The 20,116-nt window shown below is 37.4% G+C and overlaps 3 protein-coding genes across 3 annotated transcripts; 1 reads left to right on the top strand and 2 right to left on the bottom strand.

The window, feature by feature from the left end:
* Positions 1–540: 540 nt before the first annotated feature.
* LOC103429743 (C2 and GRAM domain-containing protein At1g03370-like) lies at positions 541–6,547 on the bottom strand. Its single transcript, XM_008367873.4, has 9 exons — positions 5,572–6,547; positions 4,044–5,276; positions 3,482–3,664; positions 3,016–3,299; positions 2,775–2,891; positions 2,378–2,640; positions 1,907–2,072; positions 1,379–1,651; positions 541–1,260 (listed from the first exon to the last, which is right to left on the bottom strand). The coding sequence occupies exons 1-9, from the start codon at positions 5,918–5,920 to the stop codon at positions 1,072–1,074; spliced, it is 3,057 nt and encodes a 1,018-aa protein (XP_008366095.3). The 5' UTR covers positions 5,921–6,547; the 3' UTR covers positions 541–1,071.
* A 787-nt stretch (positions 6,548–7,334) lies between these two features.
* FPPS (farnesyl pyrophosphate synthase 2) lies at positions 7,335–11,050 on the bottom strand (the record flags this gene model as incomplete). The annotated part of the gene is given in 12 exon segments (NM_001293873.1): positions 7,335–7,514; positions 7,600–7,671; positions 7,763–7,852; positions 7,940–7,984; positions 8,153–8,248; positions 8,622–8,673; positions 9,365–9,453; positions 9,538–9,654; positions 9,769–9,855; positions 10,000–10,115; positions 10,224–10,248; positions 10,798–11,050. Coding segments are annotated over 12 exon segments (1,029 nt in total). The 5' UTR covers positions 10,909–11,050.
* A 4,669-nt stretch (positions 11,051–15,719) lies between these two features.
* Positions 15,720–19,328, top strand: LOC103446827 (phosphoglycolate phosphatase 2). Its single transcript, XM_008385974.4, has 11 exons — positions 15,720–15,964; positions 16,149–16,216; positions 16,345–16,437; positions 16,528–16,599; positions 16,673–16,744; positions 17,763–17,822; positions 17,906–17,958; positions 18,144–18,241; positions 18,343–18,442; positions 18,730–18,833; positions 18,933–19,328. Exons 1-11 carry the CDS (start codon positions 15,790–15,792, stop codon positions 19,028–19,030), a joined length of 993 nt encoding a protein of 330 aa, XP_008384196.2. The 5' UTR covers positions 15,720–15,789; the 3' UTR covers positions 19,031–19,328.
* Positions 19,329–20,116: the final 788 nt, after the last annotated feature.

The raw sequence follows: 20,116 nt of genomic DNA, 5'->3' as shown, positions 1-20,116 counted from the left end.
TGTTATCCAATCCATCGCAACTGTCACTGAACAAAAAAGAGCCCAAACAAACACACCACTGATCGAAACAAAGGTCTGAGTTTTTCCACTTTCAGCTTCCATTGCATCTCCGACCATCAACGAAACAAAGATCGAAACAAAGGTCTGAGTTTTTTTTTTTTAATTTTTTAATATCCACGTGGTCCCAAACTGACATGTGACACCCAATCATTGTCCACATGGGTACCACGTCAGATTCTGACAGAAAACTTAACGGATGTATGAGAGGATCCTAAAATTATGACTTTAGGTACCAGACTAAGATGAAAAATACTAGATGTATGAAATGTTGAAAACCAAGAAACTTCAAAGTAATAAACTAAGATTAACCCAATCTTTTTTTTAGCGCTAATAATAGTTTAGTTTTAAATAACTAAGGAGCTATAAATTACAATTTATCATCTCAAGTTAACAATTGACACGGGAAGGAAGGAATGAAGGTTCAGGTTATACAAATTGGTTCCTCTACAAGCTTCAAACTGCCATGTACACATAGCCACATCTCTTCAACAATTTCGTATTGCTCTTCATAATTCAAACAAATACAAATAAAATCGGTACAAGTTTGAGCTATTCTAAAGGAATAAGCACCACCAGGGCCACCACCACCAACAGCGAGGTGCGCCTGCTGTTCCGCTAGAAACGGCAAGACCACAAAAAACTAGACCTGCCACTTCCATATACACTAGAAGGTTATTGCATAACCTGCACCTGTTATTCACAACCAGCAACTACCAAATACCCCTCCTCCTCCTCCTCCTAAACTAGTCCAGGATTCTGTACCAGAAACACTAAGCACTGTTTCGTTCAGGACCATGGTACTCCCTGGAGCATCAACATACACACTTACACCTTCATATCCACCACATCCATCATACATATGTTACCGCCGCACCTCTGCAAGCCAAAGCTTATAGACTTTTTCATTGTCTCCAAGCTGGCATATCACCCGGTCAAGCTCAATCCACGCTGGCATATCAGCACTCTTCGTGTCAAATGTCTACAATCCCAGAAACGCACCCAATCCACCCACTATGTCGTGAATTCCTTCTCAACTACACTGAAGGTGTCCTTCAGGCGATCTTGCAGATTCTTAAGCACGTTTTTTGTAATTCTTTTCTGATGCCGAGTGCTTTTGAGCCACTCAACCCCAAAGTATACTTTTACATGGCATCCCTTTGGTGTTGAGGGCAAATCCTCGATTTGGTATCGAACATGAAGCTGCAAATTGTGAAAAGGGACTAGTCAATCATGTAGTGAAACAAGTGACTCAAAGGGGAAACATTTATAAAAAAGGATTATTAAACAGAATTCTGCATAAGTTCAATGTCATCCATACATTGAAATAGTCGCCAAGTGGTACTGCATGGAGGGTCGAGACCTCTTGTACAAGCCAACCATTTCTATCAGGGAGGCGAGATTTTTGCTGAGTGCTAGTCACCTCTCCTCTATATTGGGACACACGTTTATCAAATCTGTAATATATTTGCCTCACACAGACATCGCCCTTCTCTGATTCCCATGGGGTGTAAGAGTAGTTAAGACAACCAGCTTTCTCCATAACTCTACGGTCCAATTCACCTCCGCCAAATAGCTCTATGAAGAAATTTGTCTATTGTTGCCAACAAGACAAATATGATGGTCAGTCGAGAAGAAACTAAAATAATTAGAACTCAGATGTGTATACTATATAGTCATGAGTACCACACACAGCAAATAATCTAGATGAAAGTTATGCCATTCTGATTCCATGAGACAGCTTCAGCAGAAGGGGACAAGTGAGTTGCAGATGTATTCTTAGTTCTAATAGAGATGCACTAAGAGTGAGTGAGAGAGAAAGAGAGAGAGAGAGAGAGAGAGAGCTCACAGGAACGGAATGAGCTGCAGAATAAACCTCAGACATGCTGACATCATCAAGGCCCAAGAAAGACCCACTCTCTTCAGCTTGGATCTTGACATCGGATTCTTCTTCAACTATTTTCACCTTCTGCTCAGGACTCAAAGACCTAGCTTTCCAAAGAGCCATGATTGTCCTATTCAGAAACATCAGATGTTGTGAGTCAAATCTTTATGTCCAAGCAAACATCAATTGTTCAGAAAATGGTGTAAAGTCAGTGTTGAGATGGGTTACTCATGCAAAACCACCACCAAGCAAAAGAAAAGAGCAAGGAATGGCAGAGATCTAGTCTAAGTCAGAAGAAGGCAAGGGCAGACCCAACATATGCCAAACAAATGATATCTAATAATTAAAGAGAGAACAAGATCACAAAAATTAACAAAAAAGTTTCTACTTTGTTGAAATGAATGCCATGGTATTCTAGGAAGTCCTTCGGGGTACCTGTTAGCTACATTGAAAGATACAAAGGACTGGAAATGGAACTTGAGCCTGCCTTCCTCATCTTGTGTCTTTGCACCATGCCTTGCATCCATACCTCTACCCTGTCGCAGAGTCATGACTATAATTGGACTGCCCATAGATGACAGAGTTGGAGGTACAACTTGAATATCCTCTATATCCTCCCACAGGAAAAAGAACTTTGTCTTGTGACCAAATAAATTTGCATGGAAACCAATTATTCTTGCAGAAAGAAATAGGCGGCCCTGTATGGGAAGAACTGTAAGATAAGAAATATAACTAACATCTAACAGATAATGAGGAGCAAGAAAAGGTTGCATGCTCTACAAGTATGGCAATAGGAAAATTTCAACAGGGTGTATAACCACGTTAACAGCACCTGCAGGGGCATTTTTCGTTTCAAGTGACAGGTAAAGTCGTTGATGAGAAATTCCTCCGGTGGAAGCCCAAACAGTTTTTGGAATGCTGAATTTGTTTGAGGAGACCGCACGGTTATCTAGAATAGTTTTCACTAACAATCATGAGTAATAACATATGAAAGGTATGTACACACTACTGAAAAAGGAATAGAAGATAAAGAACACAGGTAATGTGAATTTTGAAATAATGGACCGCTATACCTTCTTTCCCACCTCCTTCTCCATCTTAGTCAAAAATTGATTTACGACGTTGCCACCTCTTGTATTGTTTAAGAAAATTCTCAGGTGGAGTTTTGACTGGCATGCCTGAGCTAACTTTCCTTGAAGAGGAACCCACAAGTCAGCTAAATCTGATATGTTAGTTTTTACAAAATTGATTTCAGCATGGCCCAGAGAGATAGCTTCATCAAAAGGTCCATCAAAATCATAAACTTCCACATCCAACACAGAAGGAGGTTCATCCATTGCATCAAACTCAAATATTTCTGCAGAGACCAACAAGAAATAAATCAGACCAAGATTTAGTTTATATAAGTTGCATAATCTAGACATATTCTAAATTTTTTATTTACATTATTGTTAAAATATGCACTGACATATGTCTTTGGAAGATGTATAGATTTAAAACCAAACAAACAACACAGCTCAGGTAAAAAAGGAAAATCACCATTCCATGTAGGATCGCATTTCTGGAACTTGATTGAGCTGGTTCTAGTTTTCCCATTGCAAGTGAACACCACATATGGATCAGAAAACCCACTCGAATCAACAGCTGCTATGTTACTTCCTTCAATCAATGCAACAGTTAGCAACCAACCATCTCCTTGGGCTTTGACTCCATGATCACTGCCTACAAGACACACAAAGATGATACTGATAAATCGTATTCAAAACAAAAGAAATAACAAGATAAACATATGGACATCAAGAAAATTTGGATTTCGAACAGATTAGAAACAGTTTGAAAAATGCACGTCATTGTGTTCTCCCCGTAGAAGAGAAAAATAATTGTTGAGCAAGAAGCAGCAGTAAAAAAATGTAGTTCTCTAAAACATTGGAATTTCTGGAGTAGATAAAAAACCTGGCGTGTATTTTGATAGTGATAATGACAAGAATGAAACTAATTGTTTGATGTAAAAGGACACACTGTCAACTAGAGAAAGGCAGGGGCTAAGAGTCCGTTCTTATTTAAAAGCAAAAGCAAAAGCAACCACCAAAAGTGATGTTACCGTTTTGTGCTCTGGCCTGCATGAAGCGTGAGATCAACCCCAGCACCCTTTCTCCTTGAAGAACCAGGACACCACAGACGATGAATTCACCAATTGAATCTGGCAAGTCAAGCCCAACAAACTCCAACCCTTGAATAGTGCTGGGTTGGGCAAGCCAGATGTGTACAAACATATACAATCCAATAAATAATGTGGAGATCACAGGGAAATTGGCAAAATACTGTACTGCCAGCTTCCAATCAGACTGGGGTTCAGCTTGCAGTGATGCCAAAACCTGATCCTTATTGGATCCAAGATCCTTTGAATCGACTGGCTTAACATTCTGAGACAATATAGTAGCATAGTGGTCAAAACTTTCCTTTAAACCTTGTCGAGCTCCATTTTCTATCATTCCTTTCATCATGGTGCTCTGCAGAAAATTCATCCGCCAGGATATTACCAGACGTGAAGATTGCTCTCCAGATGGCAGCTCGGGGCCAGGTGTTATGCAGTAGAGCAACTCTGTCTTAAAAGTCCGCCCATAGGGAACATCAGGAGTGCTTACGCTTGCTAAAACTGCAAAAACCTTCCCGTCGGCTTTGAGATACGTTTGGTCCTCAGTTCCCTTGACAGCCTTTATCAACTTAGTGGCAGCCTTAACGTATGTCACCACTCTTTTGACGCTCTCGGTGCTGGTATCTAATTTCCATTGCCCCGGATCCAATTCTGTAGTTCCCTGCGCATCTGCCACCTCTTTTTGAAAACCTGAATCTGTTGAAAATAGTAATGTGTTTAGGTCTTGGGGTGGAGTGACGTACAGTTGATCCACAAGCACTCCTCCTGGTAAGTTGGTTGGGGTTTCACTCTCTTGATCTCGTGACTGTATTGTTTTCATCAATTCTTCAAATGTAGCGGAAGAGGACTGATCCTCAGGGCTGCTCTCACAAACTTCGGGTTTAGCAGCTTCAGACAGCTCAGACAGGTCCACTCTGCTAGAGGAGGCTGAAAGCAAATCTGGATTTTTATTGAATATCTGAGCTATGCGACCAGCAAAGGTCTTCTGAGAACAAATCTTTTCTTCCTTAAAGTCCTTAAAAGATGCTGTTTCTTCTGGTCTCACTCTCACAGGAGAAGCTGATTCTGAAACACCACTGAAAGACCTTGAAGGTGATTCACTTCCTATGTCACCACCCTCGGAAGCCGAGTCCACGAATGAATTGTTTGAAGAAAAATGTATTGCAAGAAGAATCTCGCCTGTCGGGAAGAAATCATACAAAGGAATATTTTAAATTAACTAACTTGGGGACAAATCCAACCACATTATGATAAGTAGCTTGAATTCACAAATGGGGTATTGGTATTGCCTGTCAGTAAGCAATGCTACCATTCCAAATTTGGGACAAGAATCCCAAGTTTTGTACTTGAAAAGCATGAAATGTATGCATTTGGATTTGGAGACTAGTGCATCGGGTAGTATGAGCAATTTTAACAAGAAAAAGAAAAGGCAAGTAGGCATATTTAATTTAGCAGAAGAATGTAAGAGTAGTACCGCAATCCTTGTTCTTGGATTTTTTACTCTTGGGGTGGAGAGGGTGCCAAGCAGTTTCAAGGGACTTGTTGCGGGCATCGAAGACTTGGGAAACAGGGATGCGGACGGAGCCAACGAAGTCGTCGTTGAAGTACTTGTCCTCGTCGAGGACAGAGATGACGAGCTCGTCGTTGAGGTCGTCGACCCTGAAGGTGAACTCTTCCCCCCAATAGGGGTTTAAGGTCTTCTTGACCACTTTGGTCCTGAGCTTGTGCTTCCCCAGCTGCACCTTCACGTAAGGATCGCTGAAGCCGTTGAGATCCATCGCTGGTAGATCCCGAGCCCCCAATACTTGAACCACCAGCTTCATGTTTTCTTTGTTTCTTGTGATGTTCTAATTCTATCTAATCTATCTAACCACCACAATTCAATTCATGCAACAAACCACAACCCACCAACGGATAAGAAAATCACCACAATCCTTCCTGCCTGCCTGCCTGCCTTCCTTTCGTATTGTATTGGATTGCACGATGTATGGCAATTTACAAATTGTGAACAAAACAAGGCCGTCAGTCAAAATTGATTCTTGAAACCAAATGGGAATTGTAAATTATACGAACAAGATATAAGGAAAGACATCAAAACTTGAGGAGGAAAAGCTCCGACGACGACGACGACTTCTTGTCACGTAATGGTAATGCGGGAAGAAGCAATCGCCTGATCTGATCTGGGTTTCTTTCTGAATAATACGCAAAATGAAAGCTCACAAGTCGCAAAAGTCATACAAAAGAAGAAAACAGATTGAATGATTGAATGAATGAAGGAGGAGATCGAGACGAGACGATACAGGAACCCATCGGTTTCAGAGCAAGGAACAAAGAGAGAACGTTTTTTGTTTTTTGTTTTTTTTTTTGGGATAAAAGGGAAGGGAAGGATGGGGAGAATTTTAAATTAAAAGTTGAAATCTTAAAAGCTGAGAGACTTTTGGTTTAAATTCATCATACTGCGCCTAGGATATTTGACTTTCTATTATTTTCTTAATTAAAAAAAAAACGATTTTTGTTTTCTCTAATTTCCTTCTAGATTGGGAGATAGTGGCCTTCTCCTTCTTCTATTGTATCGTCAAATGATTAATACTGTTTTTTAGATTACTTCCTTCTTTCTTGGATTCCCCCGATTTTATTTGTTTAATTGCATCAATTATTGGACGTTTTGTCTCTCCCCATTTTGAAATTTGTACTGCTACTCGAGTTCAATTGTCACGTACCGTATTACGATCTACTGATATTTCTTTTTACTTGTAAATGATGTCTTATGTTCGAATCTCATGGATAACGAATTCGATACGAAATTAGGTTGCTCATTGTGTGGCTTAGTCGAACTCTTCATTCTTTTAATGTAAAATATATCGTTGTACTAAAAAGGAAATCACATTTTAGTACTTTAAAAACATCACCATGCCTAAGCATAACATAAGCATTGCAAGCTCATCTCCATTGTGAGACTTAGCTGAGAGCCAAGACCTAAGTGGGGGGCCAGACTTGTCCAAAAGCTTTTTTTTTTTTTTTTAATAAACGATGTTATCTACACTTATAAGTAGCTAAGTCTCACAATAGGGATGAGAATGTGGTTCAAATTCGTTTTTAGCAAAAATTGAACATAAGATCTCACATTCCTTATTAAAATACAACAATATTCATTCTTCGACAGTGGGATAAGCCATTCCTTTTTCGTTTCTTTTTTTTTTTCAGAAAAAATAAATGAAAAGCATAAATCATCAGCAGCCAAAAACAGAGATGAGGGGCTGAACTGAACTGAATCCAGATCCGAGATTTCTATTTCTGCCTCTTGTAAATCTTGCCCAAGAAGGACTTCAACACTGATTGCACCGCTTTGCTTGGGTGCCCTTCAATCCAACTCGTCAGTTTCTTGTAGCTTTTGCTCTCATAATCCGCAAATACACCCTACCACAATCACAATCTCAATTCAGCATCTACCGGTCATCTTATACTATTACAATTCATCATACACAATCAATTAAGTTCAAACCTCAATATCGAGTTCTTTGTAGAGGGCCTTTACTGTTGCCACATTTTCTGGGTCTGGTTTCCCATAATTCTCCTGCGCAAATACGTACACAGATCATATTCATTTGTGACTTAGTGAGTTAGAAAATTTAACGCTGATTAGAAAATATATGTAAGATTCTTACATGTAGTACTTTCTTTTGTTCCTCATTGCAGAGTTCCAAAGCTTTCACCACCAACCAAGAGCACTTGAAATCTTCAATATCTGTTCCTATCTGATATCACAAACTACTTATTACACTCAACTCCCATCAAACAAGAAACACGAGAGAATTATTTAAGGCCATCTCCCTGAATCTCACCTTACCAATCGTTTCCGGATCACCAAAGCAATCCAAATAATCATCCTATTTAAAACAAAGGAAAAAGAGAGAGTTAACGAAAGCAATATTTTTTTTCCTTTACAAAGTTAACGAAAGCAATTGAAGAGTTCCATTGTGCGGAGGGGGTGGCATGACTCGAGCAAAAGAAAAATTACAGGGATTCTGTTTCTGTGTATTCAACAAAACATTTACCTGTACTTGAAAGTAGATCCCCATCTCAACAAGAATGTTTTTTACATCAATATGTTTTTCCAGTTCCTCACCTGACATAAGCAATGCACATGCAACCTGAGTAGATAGCAAACGGTTAGGGTTGGCGAAATCTTTCGTTGTAAAACACCTGAACAAAATAAGAGGACATGTGACGGGATGTGGCAATGTACATATCTTATGATATGAATACAGAAAAAGGAACCAAAATGGCTCGTATCTTTCTCAAATTAGACTTCTTATTGATTTAAACAAAGACCAAGGGAGTTATGTACTGGGAACAAGGATGTACTAAGTTACATCAAATTTCACAGACTAGGTATAGATTATATAGGATAAAGTAAACATGCTGGTTTGCAATAGCGTTCCCGCACAAAAACTGAAACAGAATTGAGGAATACTAACAGTTCAAGTATTGATTGCTTTAAGTGCTAAAGAAGTATGTACTTACGGAAAGGTAAAATGAGTAATAGGCAGTCTTGTACTGAACAATACGGCGGTGACTGCAAAAGATCCAAACCATTTGTTTATAAACCGAAATATCATACTACAGCTAGACATCAATAGAGAATAATATGTTAATTATTTGAATAACTAGTCACATCGTGAAACTTGTCTCCGGTTACCCTGCTCACCATACCATAGCCTACTAAAAGGTCTGAAGAGGTTCCAACTTTTAACATACCCGACACCCCAAATGAATGTTTCTTATCCTAAGCAGTGAGAACGTTGGCCATGGTTGTCAGAATACTATCAGAGAAACATTCAATCAGACGGTGAGATTTAACTCCGCTGGCATACCTTGGCTAAACTTCATAGCCTATCTAAAGGAATTCAATAAGTGGTCATGAACTCAGGCTGTTTAGACTGTTTGGACCTTTATAACCCATAGATTACCGAATGTATAAGGAATTAAGCATTACAAATTATGAAGATGGCAAATTGGTCCAATAGTGAAGGCTTATGAATATACCATACAAAAGAAGGCAAAGCATTAGTCTCTGTAACAAATTAATTTCTCAACGTGCATTTGTGAATTTCATGCAAATTTTTGCGTTCTTTTCTGCAGCATCGTGCATTAACTTCATAATAGGGAACAGCATATGGGTTGGTTACTTGTATTAAAATCTTAGCATGTCTACAGGCATTTTGTTAGTGGCAAATGGCAATGATCTTGTACGATTTTTCACTTACATTGACAATGAGTATTTGGATAGATCTTTTTCTCCTTCGATAGTAGTGATCAAATCTATCATCTGACCTGAGGCAGTTTGAAATTCCACCTACGTAAACATGGCATAAGTTAGCGTTTAGCTCTCCATTAAAGCGAAAAAATGATCTGGCAAACAATCTGCAAGTCCACCTACCTCATTGAACAAATCAAGAAGATCCACGTAATATGGCTTTTCTCTGAAGTACTTTCTGAGAATCCTTGGGATATGGTTTCGAAGCACAACACCATCATTTACTGCAATCATACCAACCTACATGATACAGTTTCTCAAGTTAATTGATTTACCAACAAGGCAACAATGACAACACAAAAATAAATAAATGAATAAATTTTAAATGTACATATATTTGCTCTTCCTACAAACCTTGGGCAATCTAAACCAGCAAGGCTGACCACGACGTGTGTGAGAGCCATCCATGATGTCATCAAGAACCAGAAAAAATGCTTGAAGCTGCAAGTAGTGTGACCATAACAAAAAAGTAAGCTTGTCATGCAATGCGCTAGAGTAATGCGCAAGAAGCAAAACAAAAACAAAAACAACGTAGAAAATAACCGTGAGGTTCAAAAGAGAATGGAAGTGGTTTAATTTCCATACCCATTCGATGCACCAACCGAGAGCGCTGGCCAGGAAGATTTCATCTTCAGTTAATTCCCTTCCTTGTTGCAACAACTGATAGCTGTCAATAACAGACAATCCCCGATTGAGCTTTCCTGAAGGACAGGATAAGAGTCAGAATCCTTTGACAGCATAAGTTGAAGGACAAGCTGATGAATTGAATTTTGCTTAATTGAAAAGTTGAGATGAAATTGAAATCTGACCTCCAGGCACATTGTAGTCCAGCATCTGTGACAGAGAAAAGTAAATTGGGCAGGCATGCAGGCAGTCAGTCAGTCAGTCAGTCAGGAGTCAGGACTCAACTCAGGAGAGAGCATCAATCAACATCATATGATTGAATAATATATTACCAACCAGACAACGTACAAAAATGAATGAAATTTACCATCGGGAACTAGTCCTAAATATAATGTTCCTGATAAATTATAACCAATCCCAATTGTCTAAATGAATCCCAGGTGCCAGGTGGGGATCAACTTTTGCATGTGATGGGGCTAATAGTAATAGTAATAGTAATGATGTGTGTAAATCAAATGTAAAATTCCGATGACCACAGACTACTGAAATTGAATCAGATGTTTTGACTTACGAGGTGTTGTTTTGATATCATAAACAAAGGAAGGAAACAGTTGATGGATTATTATGGTTATGGAGCTGAAACGTTACTAATAACAACTTAAGAGAAAATAGACAGCGATACCAAACATATTCATTAATCACTGAATTGAATTGAACTGAATTGGTGATGGTAAAAGTGAAAAATGAAGGCATCAATACCCGCTCGACCCATTGGCGAGAGTCCTTGGTGAAGTCGAAAGCAGGGTCTTCCAACAGCTCCGATTTCAGAACGGAGTACACCTTCAGAAACTTTGACTTGAGATCCGCCATTGTCAGTTTTGCCAATCTAATCCGCCACCACACAGACACTGGTAATCTCAGAGCCCTCCCCAGATACTCACAGACTCACAGAGAGGGAGAGAGATGTGCTTTGTATAGACGACACGACTTAATGGTACAGAGGGAAATAAATAAACAGGTCGCTCACTTTCAGCTTTTAAACTCGATCTTCTTCCGCATTTGGGTACCAATTCTCTCACAATTTGCACTTGTTGCCATTCTTCATTTTCTCACTTCAACTCACATTATTGGTTTTTTTTTCTTTTGTTTTTTAACAAGTTGACTTGTGTTTGTGTATATTTAAGGGTAATCCACTGCAACTTTTATTAAAACAAGTAGTAGAAAATGATTTACATGAAACAGGTAGTGTATCAATTTACGAATACATTGTTATATGTAAGTTGCTCTTATTATTCCGAGATCAAGAAATCATGTGGGACCTATTGTGTTAAGTAATATTTTAGTGGTTTGGTTTGAGTCAACTTCGTCCAACCGGTACCAACCACCAAGCAGGAGAGGGACAATGGCAGAATCGTAGTTAGCAGAGAGGGTGAGGGTCATAAGATAGAAAGACAAAATCCAATTCCCATTACTTGGAAGGAATCGAGGGCCAGCACCCCATTGGCGACTGGTGGGATAACATAATGGATGATTCTCCTATTCGTTTGTTTGCTTGTTTGTTTATTAGCGCCTTACACCCCAGCAAGGCAGCACAGCAGTATTCACACGAGGCAGCCAGGCTGTCGTTGTCGGTTGTCCAATGTCCAGGTCTGCTTATGGACCCCTATGGACATAGTGAGAAACCCAGCCATCAATATTGAACAACAGAAGAAGACGAGAGGGGCCCTCCCTCATTATTTCTTTTCATACAAATCAACGACTTTAATTAGTTAACTAGAGCCTACAGCCGCCGTATTGGAAATCGTAATCAACGTTCATATTGTTGACCTACACAGTTTATTAGAGTAAACTGTCGGTTTACCCCTGAACTTTCACCTCACTTTCGATTTCCCCCCTGAACTTTTCCATTGGAAAATTAAGGACTCAAACTAATTTTTTTAGCCAATTTGCCCCCTACCGTTAGTTTTTCATATATTCCATCCATATTTCTGTTAAGTGAGACTATGTGCACAACATGTGAGGGTAGTTAAGTTATTTCACTCTTAAAATGATTAAAAATCTGAAAATAATAAAAAAAGCAAAACTTTCCCTCTATTTTTTTCCCGCTAATTCCTATCCTCGATTTTATTTTTCCCTCTCATTCCTATGCATGAGAAATGACATATGGTGTTATTGTCTACCATTTTTATTTTCTCTAACAAATTAATAATTTGACAAATGCTAATGGTGCTATTGTCTCCAAAGCAGTGCATTAATATAAGAAACCCTAGTCTTTTTTATGGACATGTTTCTTATATTAATGCACTGCTTTGGAGACAATAACACCATGAGCATTTGTCAAATTATTAATTTGTTAGAGAAAATAAAAATGGTAGTACATGCTTCAAAAAAAAGATTAACTTAGCTACTTATGAAGACAATAACACCATATGTTATTTTACATGCATAGGAATGAGAGGGAAAATTAAAATTGAGGATAGGAATTAGCGGGAAAAAATAGAGGGAAAATTATTATTATTATTTATTTTCAGTTTTTAATCATTTTTAAATTGAAATGACTTAACTATCCTCACATGTTATGCACATGGTCTCACTTAACGGAAATATGGATGGAATATATGAAAAACTAACGGTAGGGGGCAAATTGGCTAAAAAAAATTAGTTTGAGTCCTTAATTTTCCAATAGAAAAGTTCAGGGGGGGAAATCGAAAGTGAGGTGAAAGTTCAGAGGGTAAACCGACAATTTACCCCAGTTTATTAAGTGTAGAATTTTACCATAATTTTTTATATTATAAATTAGTAGTGAACTTGGCTACTCAATATAAGTTGCTAAATAATTTAAACTACATACTAATAGAACTCTACTTGTTAATAAAAAAAACTATTAAAATTATTATTATACCTTTTGTATATAACTAAAAGAGAAAATGACTCATATCGCTGGACCATTGATCCAATTGAGTTAAAGTTGTGGGATCGTTTCTCCAATTGAGTTAAAGTTGTGGGATCGTTTCTCCAATTTTTTTTTTTCATTTGGTTTTTCATATTTACCCCTTGATTTAGCCTCATATGCATGGCATGTGACTTATTTTGACGAAATTCTAACAGAGTTGACGAAAATGACCATAACTACACGTTTTGATGAGTTAAGGGACAAATGATTATGAATTTTTAGTTGAATGACTATTACTCCAATTGAGTTAAAGTTGATGGATCATTGCTATAATTTCCTCTAACTGAAAAGAAAAAATATGGGCACTAAAATAATTTCTCACAAACAATTTTTGTTTTTTTTTTTTAATTTACACTAAGGGGGTAGGGGAGTGTGCTAAGTTTTAAAATGAATTTGTCAAATTAATGTGGTTCAACTATCTTTGGTGAAAATCAAATATAAGATCTTTCACTTACAATTGAGAATGAATATCACTAAATCATAATACTACTAGCTAAATTATCATATATTTAAACAGACATAATAGTGTGTGAACTTTATCTAGGATTTTATAAATGAAAGATTTGATCTACAAAGTTTTTTGGCACCAATGCATTGCGTGTCGACAATAAACCAATTTTTGCATACAGAAAATTGGTTTGCTTGAGAAAGTGCAATGCTTATTTTGTGGATAAATTGTGGGTAGCCTGAATTTTCAAAAGGAAAAAAAAATTGCAAACATTTAAGAAAGTCACTTAATACTACGATTTAGTGGTTTTTTTCTTTACTTGTAAGTGAAAGGTTTTAGGTTCGGTTATCGCTGAAGGCGAATTTAAATCACATTATTATAGCTTATTGTGAGGCTTAGCCCACTCCTTCACCCCTTTAGTGTAGATTATATCATTTGTTAATAAAAAATCAAATGCCAAGCAAGCCCTACAACCGATATATGGGTTAGGTCATCTCCAACCGAAAGATGGTCAAATGGTCATGTGTAGCCTTATAGCCTTGCAAAGAAATTATATTTTAATGAACAATGTCATGTCATATTTTATACTATCTCCAACCGAGGGAGCCAAAGGGCCATAAGCCAAATATAGCCTTTTGACAAAAAACCATCTCCAATAGAGAGGGTCAAATGGTCATAAGCTAAACATAATTTATTATCTTTATTGAATTAATATGGTTAATTGAATTGAACTACCATATTAAAATAAAGTTTTTGGACATATTTTAAGTGCCACTTGTCGCTAAATTAATAAGCCTTCGGATTTCTTATCTTTATATAATGAAAATGATGTGAAAAATTGGTGAAAATTTGAAATAAAATAAGGTGAAATAGTATGAAATGGTGAAATGATGTGAGAAATATGGTAGAAATAGCTTATGTATTTATAAAAAAAAGTTAGATTTTTTTTTAATTTCATAAAATAATAAAATAAAATAAAAAGTCAAACAGTAACCTGACGTCAAATATCATGTGTTTGGGCTGGGCTATAGGGTTGGCTTCACTTGGCTAGCCCTTTGGCTGGGTCTCCCATTTTTAACCGAGTGAGGCCCACGAACCTTTTGGCCTAGCCCTTGGTTGGAGACGGTTTTCGTGTCAAAACGAGTTATTTTTAGCCCTATGACCCTTTGGCTGAGTCAGTTGAAGATGGCCTTAGGGTGATTAGGCCTAGGAGATATGGGTTTATTATTAGTTTGTTGATTGGCCCTTTAGTAACAGTGACGTGGCTTGTCCTGTTTCCTCTCCTCCTCTCATTTTCCAAGTTCCAGTGAATTGACTGAGGCTATCTCAAACCGATGCGGCCAAATGGCCATAAGGCTAAAAATAGCTTGGAATGACACAAAAACCATCTCCAACTGAGGACTAGGCCAAAAAGACTTGTGGGCCCCACCGAGCCCAAACCCCCCAATCAGGTAAGTGGGCTGGCCATTTCCAGCCAGCCCGTCAACACTAGAATGTCAAGCTTGACATTTTGCCAGCCTTCTAACTCAACACATTTGAATGCCAACGACTACTTGGCGTCAACATGATGCTAGCTAGCAACGACTAACTAACGTCATGTTACTATCAGGTTATCGTTGGAATTTGAATTTTTTTAGACGAAATTAAAAAAAAATCTAATTTTTTTCCTATAAATACCTACATCATTCCTACAACATTAAAAACTGAAGATAAGAAGTGTCACATAGATAAGAATCATATCTAAAATTTGCACAAACATTTACATTTCGACACGTGGTACTCGAAATCATATTCGAAAAATTATTAAGATTACATAAAGATAAGAAATCTGGATAGTTACTCACTTTAGCGACACATGTCACTCGAAAATCCTATTCGAAAAAGTATTGAGATTACATAAAGATAAGAAATTTGGAGAGTTACTCATGTTAGCGACATGTGTCACTTGAAATCATATTCGAAAAAGTATTGAGATTACATAAAGATAAGAAATCTGGAGAGTTACTCACGTTAGCGACACGTGTCACTTGAAATCCTATCAGAAAAAGTATTGAGATTATATAAAGATAAGAAATTTGGACGCTTATTCATTCGGCGACAAGTGACATTCAAAATATGTTCGAAAATCTTATTTTAATATGATAGTTTAATTTAATTAACCATATTAATTGAATTAAAATAATAAATTATGTTTGACTTATAATCCTTTGGTCTCTTTGGTTGGAGATAATTTTTTGTCAAATAGCTATATTTGGCCTATAACTCTTCGACTCCTTCGGTTAAACATAATTTTTTACATGGCTACAAGTCTAAAAGCCCTTTGTCCCTCCTTCAATAGGAGATGACCTGAATGACAGGGTCTGTGGCGTCTGTCTCTGTCTGTCTAATATTAATAGTAGTGTATTTGCAGTCCCAAACCCTAACCCTGACGATGAACTCCTCCCTGTCCCAGTCTCAGCTGCTTTCTCGTCAGAACGCGAACCAGCTCCTGGATTCTATCGAAGCTTTTCTCTTCGACTGCGATGGTCCTTTATCTACCCCTTTCTTCTTTCTTATTACCCTTGATTTGTTGTCATTTTCAATACAATTGTTATACTTTGATATTCCACCAATATTCAATTGAAAAATGCAGATCGTCCATTTGAATTTATTTATTTTTATAATTTTTGTTTCAGCATTTCTTATTTATGATAATTGCACTGAGAGCAGGTGTCATTTGGAAGGGCGATAAGCTCATCGATGGCGTCCCTCAGACACTCCACTTCCTACGATCAAAGGCACTCTTTCTCTCCATTTCCGGTTTCCGATTCAATTTTTTATTTTTGAAAATAAAAAAACTACTATCATTCTGATTTAATCAATAATCACAGTAAATTAACCAACTAATGATTTAGTGATAAATTAGGGGAAGAAGCTGGTGTTCGTTACCAACAATTCGACAAAATCAAGAAAGCAATACGCGGACAAGTTCCTTTCCCTCGGCATTTCGGTTTCTGAGGTGAGCTCTCCTCTCTCAATTCTTTTTCTGTCACTCTTCGAAATCTTTAATATACTTGATTTTGTTGAATCAAATCCATTGTATTTGTAGGATGAGATATTCTCTTCATCCTTTGCCGCTGCTATGTACTTGCAACTCATTAACTTCCCCAAACACAAGAAGGTTTGCTGCTTATTCTTCTTTTTGTAAGTTTTTCATTGTCTTTCTGTGCTTACATTGCTTGCTTTCTTTGCAGGTTTATGTGATAGGGGAACAAGGCATATTGGAAGAGCTGCAGCTTGCTGGATTTACAGCTCTCGGTGGCCCCGTAAGCTCATCTTGTCTCTTCCCTTTTTTCTTTTTGTTTGTTTTTTGTTTTCTTCAGTTGATCTTTTGGGCTTGAAGGCCTAGTTTGGATAACCCGCTAGGATGGGATTGGAAGGGATAACCGTCTAAATTCAAGGTATAGTAGAGGGAAAGGGAATGATTTTTCATATGAGGGGATTAGAAGAGGATTAAGCATGAAGGAAACTCCTCCATTCTAATCATTCCTTGGTTAGGAGGATGGAATAGATAAGTTTTGCTTAACAAGTAATACATCTCCTACCTCCAAGTTGGTCACAATGTTTTCATTTCTTCCTTCAACAAACCTTGTCTATAGTTGCTTATCCATTCAAATCCTATCTTCTATACCAAATGAGCCCGAGAGGAAAATTGGACTGACAGACTGTAGCTTTTTCCCCTTACTCTCATGAATGGAGATAGTTAAGACAACTATGTGGTTATCTCTGCTGCTGGCTTGCCCTGGCTTTAGAAATTAGAGGCCTCCCTATTTTGAACTTTTCAGAATCGTTTCTTCTTTTGGGAACTTATAACTTGTTATATTTACATCCCAACTTAACTTTGTATGCTTCATTCACTAGTGTCACTTTCATGTTCAAGAATCATGATTATGAAGATGGGTGAATCCCGTTTCTCATCCTGCGCATTAGGGTGTTGCTTGCATCTGGTGTTTTGTAAATGCTTCATATAAGCTTAGTAATTGAGGACAGCTTGAATTGCCTTAAGAAACTTACTGTGCTGAACAAGTAACCGCTGTTGGATATTTTAGCAAGACAGCTCAACTGAAACAGATACAAGCATTTTGACAAGTATAGGCTATAGTGTATTTGAACCCCCAGTGTTTTTGTACCACAGAGGTACTTGCTAGACCGTGTTCATTCTCATGTGTATTATGGAAATGATTCATGCTAGCACTAGGCTTTTAACATATTTGAATGTTGTTTCTTTTCTTATTATCATGGAAATCTTGCCTTAGAAGAAACTGATGAAACATTACATTGCAGGAAGATGGGAAAAAAACTGCGCAGCTGAAATCAAATTGTCTCTTTGAACATGATAAGAGTGTAATGTAACTTCTTGCCCGTAATTGTTTTGACCCGTGACTTCTTTCTGCAGAGTCTAAAAATTTTGCAACTCCTGTTCGCAGGTTGGAGCAGTTGTGGTTGGACTAGACCAGTATATTAACTATTACAAGCTTCAGTAAGAACGTTAAAATCCTTGCTCCATTCTCTCCAGTTTCCAGTCTAGGGCAGAATATTCAGTTTTGCTCATACGAACCACAAAGATGATGCCGAGTACTAAAACATTTGTTAGAATGTAAACAATGCTGTTATCTTCTAAAACATTTGTCTTCACTACTTGACTTTAGATCCTTTACCTGTCAGATATGGAACCCTCTGCATACGTGAAAATCCAGGATGTCTTTTCATTGCAACCAATAGAGATGCAGTTGGACACATGACTGATTTACAAGAATGGCCTGGTTCTTTTTTCTTTCCCTTCCTCTTCTTGATGAAAATCAACATAACATCAAATATAAGGTTTAAAACTTTGCTTTATGGTGCTTCCCTTGTTGGGTTTCAGGTGCGGGGTGTATGGTAGCTGCTATCTGTGGATCCACCCAGAAGGAACCTATTGTAGTTGGAAAGCCATCTAATTTCCTGATGGAATTTTTGTTAAAGAAGTAAGAATTGTTTACCTTCGTATATAATTTTTGAAAGAAAAAATTCCTAAAGAATAGATCATTGTCTGAAATTTCAAGTGAGTGAACTCCACATCATGCAACTGCCAAAAAAGACAATGGTATCCCATATAGAATATGAACACTCAAATTGCATAACGGCATATGATTGTTCGTAGAGAATAGAGATCAACCTTGGTTTTCAAACTTCATGTCATATACATGCCTTTATTGTGTATTTTTGCAATCGTGAAGAGAAGGTATCCGACTCATTGCCCTTTCGTTTGCAGATTCGATATTAGTTGCTCCAAAATGTGTATGGTGGGTGACAGATTAGATACTGATATATTGTTTGGCCAGAATGCTGGCTGCAGAACTCTACTCGTTCTTTCGGGTAAGAGAGTTTCTATTCATATTGCAATGCTAAAGTAATTGATGTAATTGTTGATTAACACGCTGTTACTCGTAACAATCGTTGCAAATTTTGCAACAGGTGTGACGACTCAATCTGCTCTTGAAGACCCGTCAAATAAGACTCAACCAGAGTACTATACAAGCACTTTGTCCGACATTTTGGACTTGATGACTTGATCCCTTCCCATGTGTATGACACTCTTTGAGGCCAGTTTGTGGTCATTCCGACCCGCAAATCAAATGTGCTAATTAATTGTGTAATAACATCCTGATTCCTGAATCAAAATATCTAGCATGCCTTAAAGTGGCTGAGCGGAACAACTCAAAAACTCTAGAGCGCATAAAGGGTGATACACACTTACAATCAAACCGTGTCTATACACATCCACTCCACTGTGTCCATGACAATGTGTGCTTACAATAATCATTTTCAACCAGACAATTCAATAAATCTTCTTTAGTAACGAGTACGAAATGATGAACCATGTTTATTTTTTTCTATGAATGTTTATAGCCTAGCAACATAAACATACATGTGAGACGAGACAGAATATGAACTAAACTAAGTTTACAGGCCTTTGCCAATGCCATGATATTATTCACATAGGCTTTTTAGTTAAAATAGTTTTTGAGATTTACATAATTCTTCACTTTGTCTTTGAAATCAATAAAAGTGATTTTTGAGCTTGTCCGCCATCAATCATTTTGATCATTTCATAAAAAAAATTTGTTAAACAAGGAGCAAAATGATAAAAATACCCTTGACTTAATAAACAACGAGCCAAAATAATTTGACAAAAGTTGAGGGTTGTTATTTTATTCCTATTTAATAGAGATTTTTTCCAGATTTATCAAAATAATTGATGGTGAACAAACTCAGTGACCGCTCATATTGACTTCAAATTTCAAGGATCAAAATGATGAGCTATGCCAATTTCAAGAACTGTTTTTACATTCATATATAAATGGTTTAATTGGATTAATAGTCCATGTGGTGACAAAGTAGTTGGAAGATAGCCCATGTGGTAAAAAAAAATTAGGATATAAGCCTTTGTGATGAAGTTTGTTAGGATTTATACCCACAATTAACAAAGAGTTTCGTTTTAGTCTAATATGTATGATTCACGTGTTAATAATTAGCACAAAGTTGATGGAAGTTTTTATTTTGGGCATAAATCCTAACGAAATTCACCACATGAGCTTAAATCCTAATTTTTTTTATCACATGAACTATCTTCCAATTATCCTATCACCACGAAAAAC

This window comes from Malus domestica, chromosome 10, assembly GCF_042453785.1.
Source record: "Malus domestica chromosome 10, GDT2T_hap1".
NCBI classification, from domain to species: Eukaryota; Viridiplantae; Streptophyta; class Magnoliopsida; order Rosales; family Rosaceae; genus Malus; species Malus domestica.
The sequence above is the reverse complement of the archived record's forward strand: the minus strand, read 5'-3'. Positions and strand labels throughout refer to the sequence as shown.

Bases quoted from the DNA above. Each gene is read 5' to 3' on its own strand.
- LOC103429743 (XM_008367873.4), bottom strand. From the start codon at position 5,920: ATGAAGCTGGTGGTTCAAGTATTGGGGGCTCGGGATCTACCAGCGATG. The intron at 3,665-4,043 runs GTAACATCACTT...TGTGTCTTGTAG, and splicing joins GCAGGCCAGAGCACAAAACG to GCAGTGATCATGGAGTCAAA. The intron at 2,641-2,774 runs GTGCTGTTAACG...CTTCCCATACAG, and splicing joins AACGAAAAATGCCCCTGCAG to GGCCGCCTATTTCTTTCTGC.
- LOC103446827 (XM_008385974.4), top strand. From the start codon at position 15,790: ATGACAGGGTCTGTGGCGTCTGTCTCTGTCTGTCTAATATTAATAGTA. The intron at 16,600-16,672 runs GTTTGCTGCTTA...CTTTCTTTGCAG, and splicing joins ACTTCCCCAAACACAAGAAG to GTTTATGTGATAGGGGAACA. The intron at 16,745-17,762 runs GTAAGCTCATCT...ATTACATTGCAG, and splicing joins TTACAGCTCTCGGTGGCCCC to GAAGATGGGAAAAAAACTGC.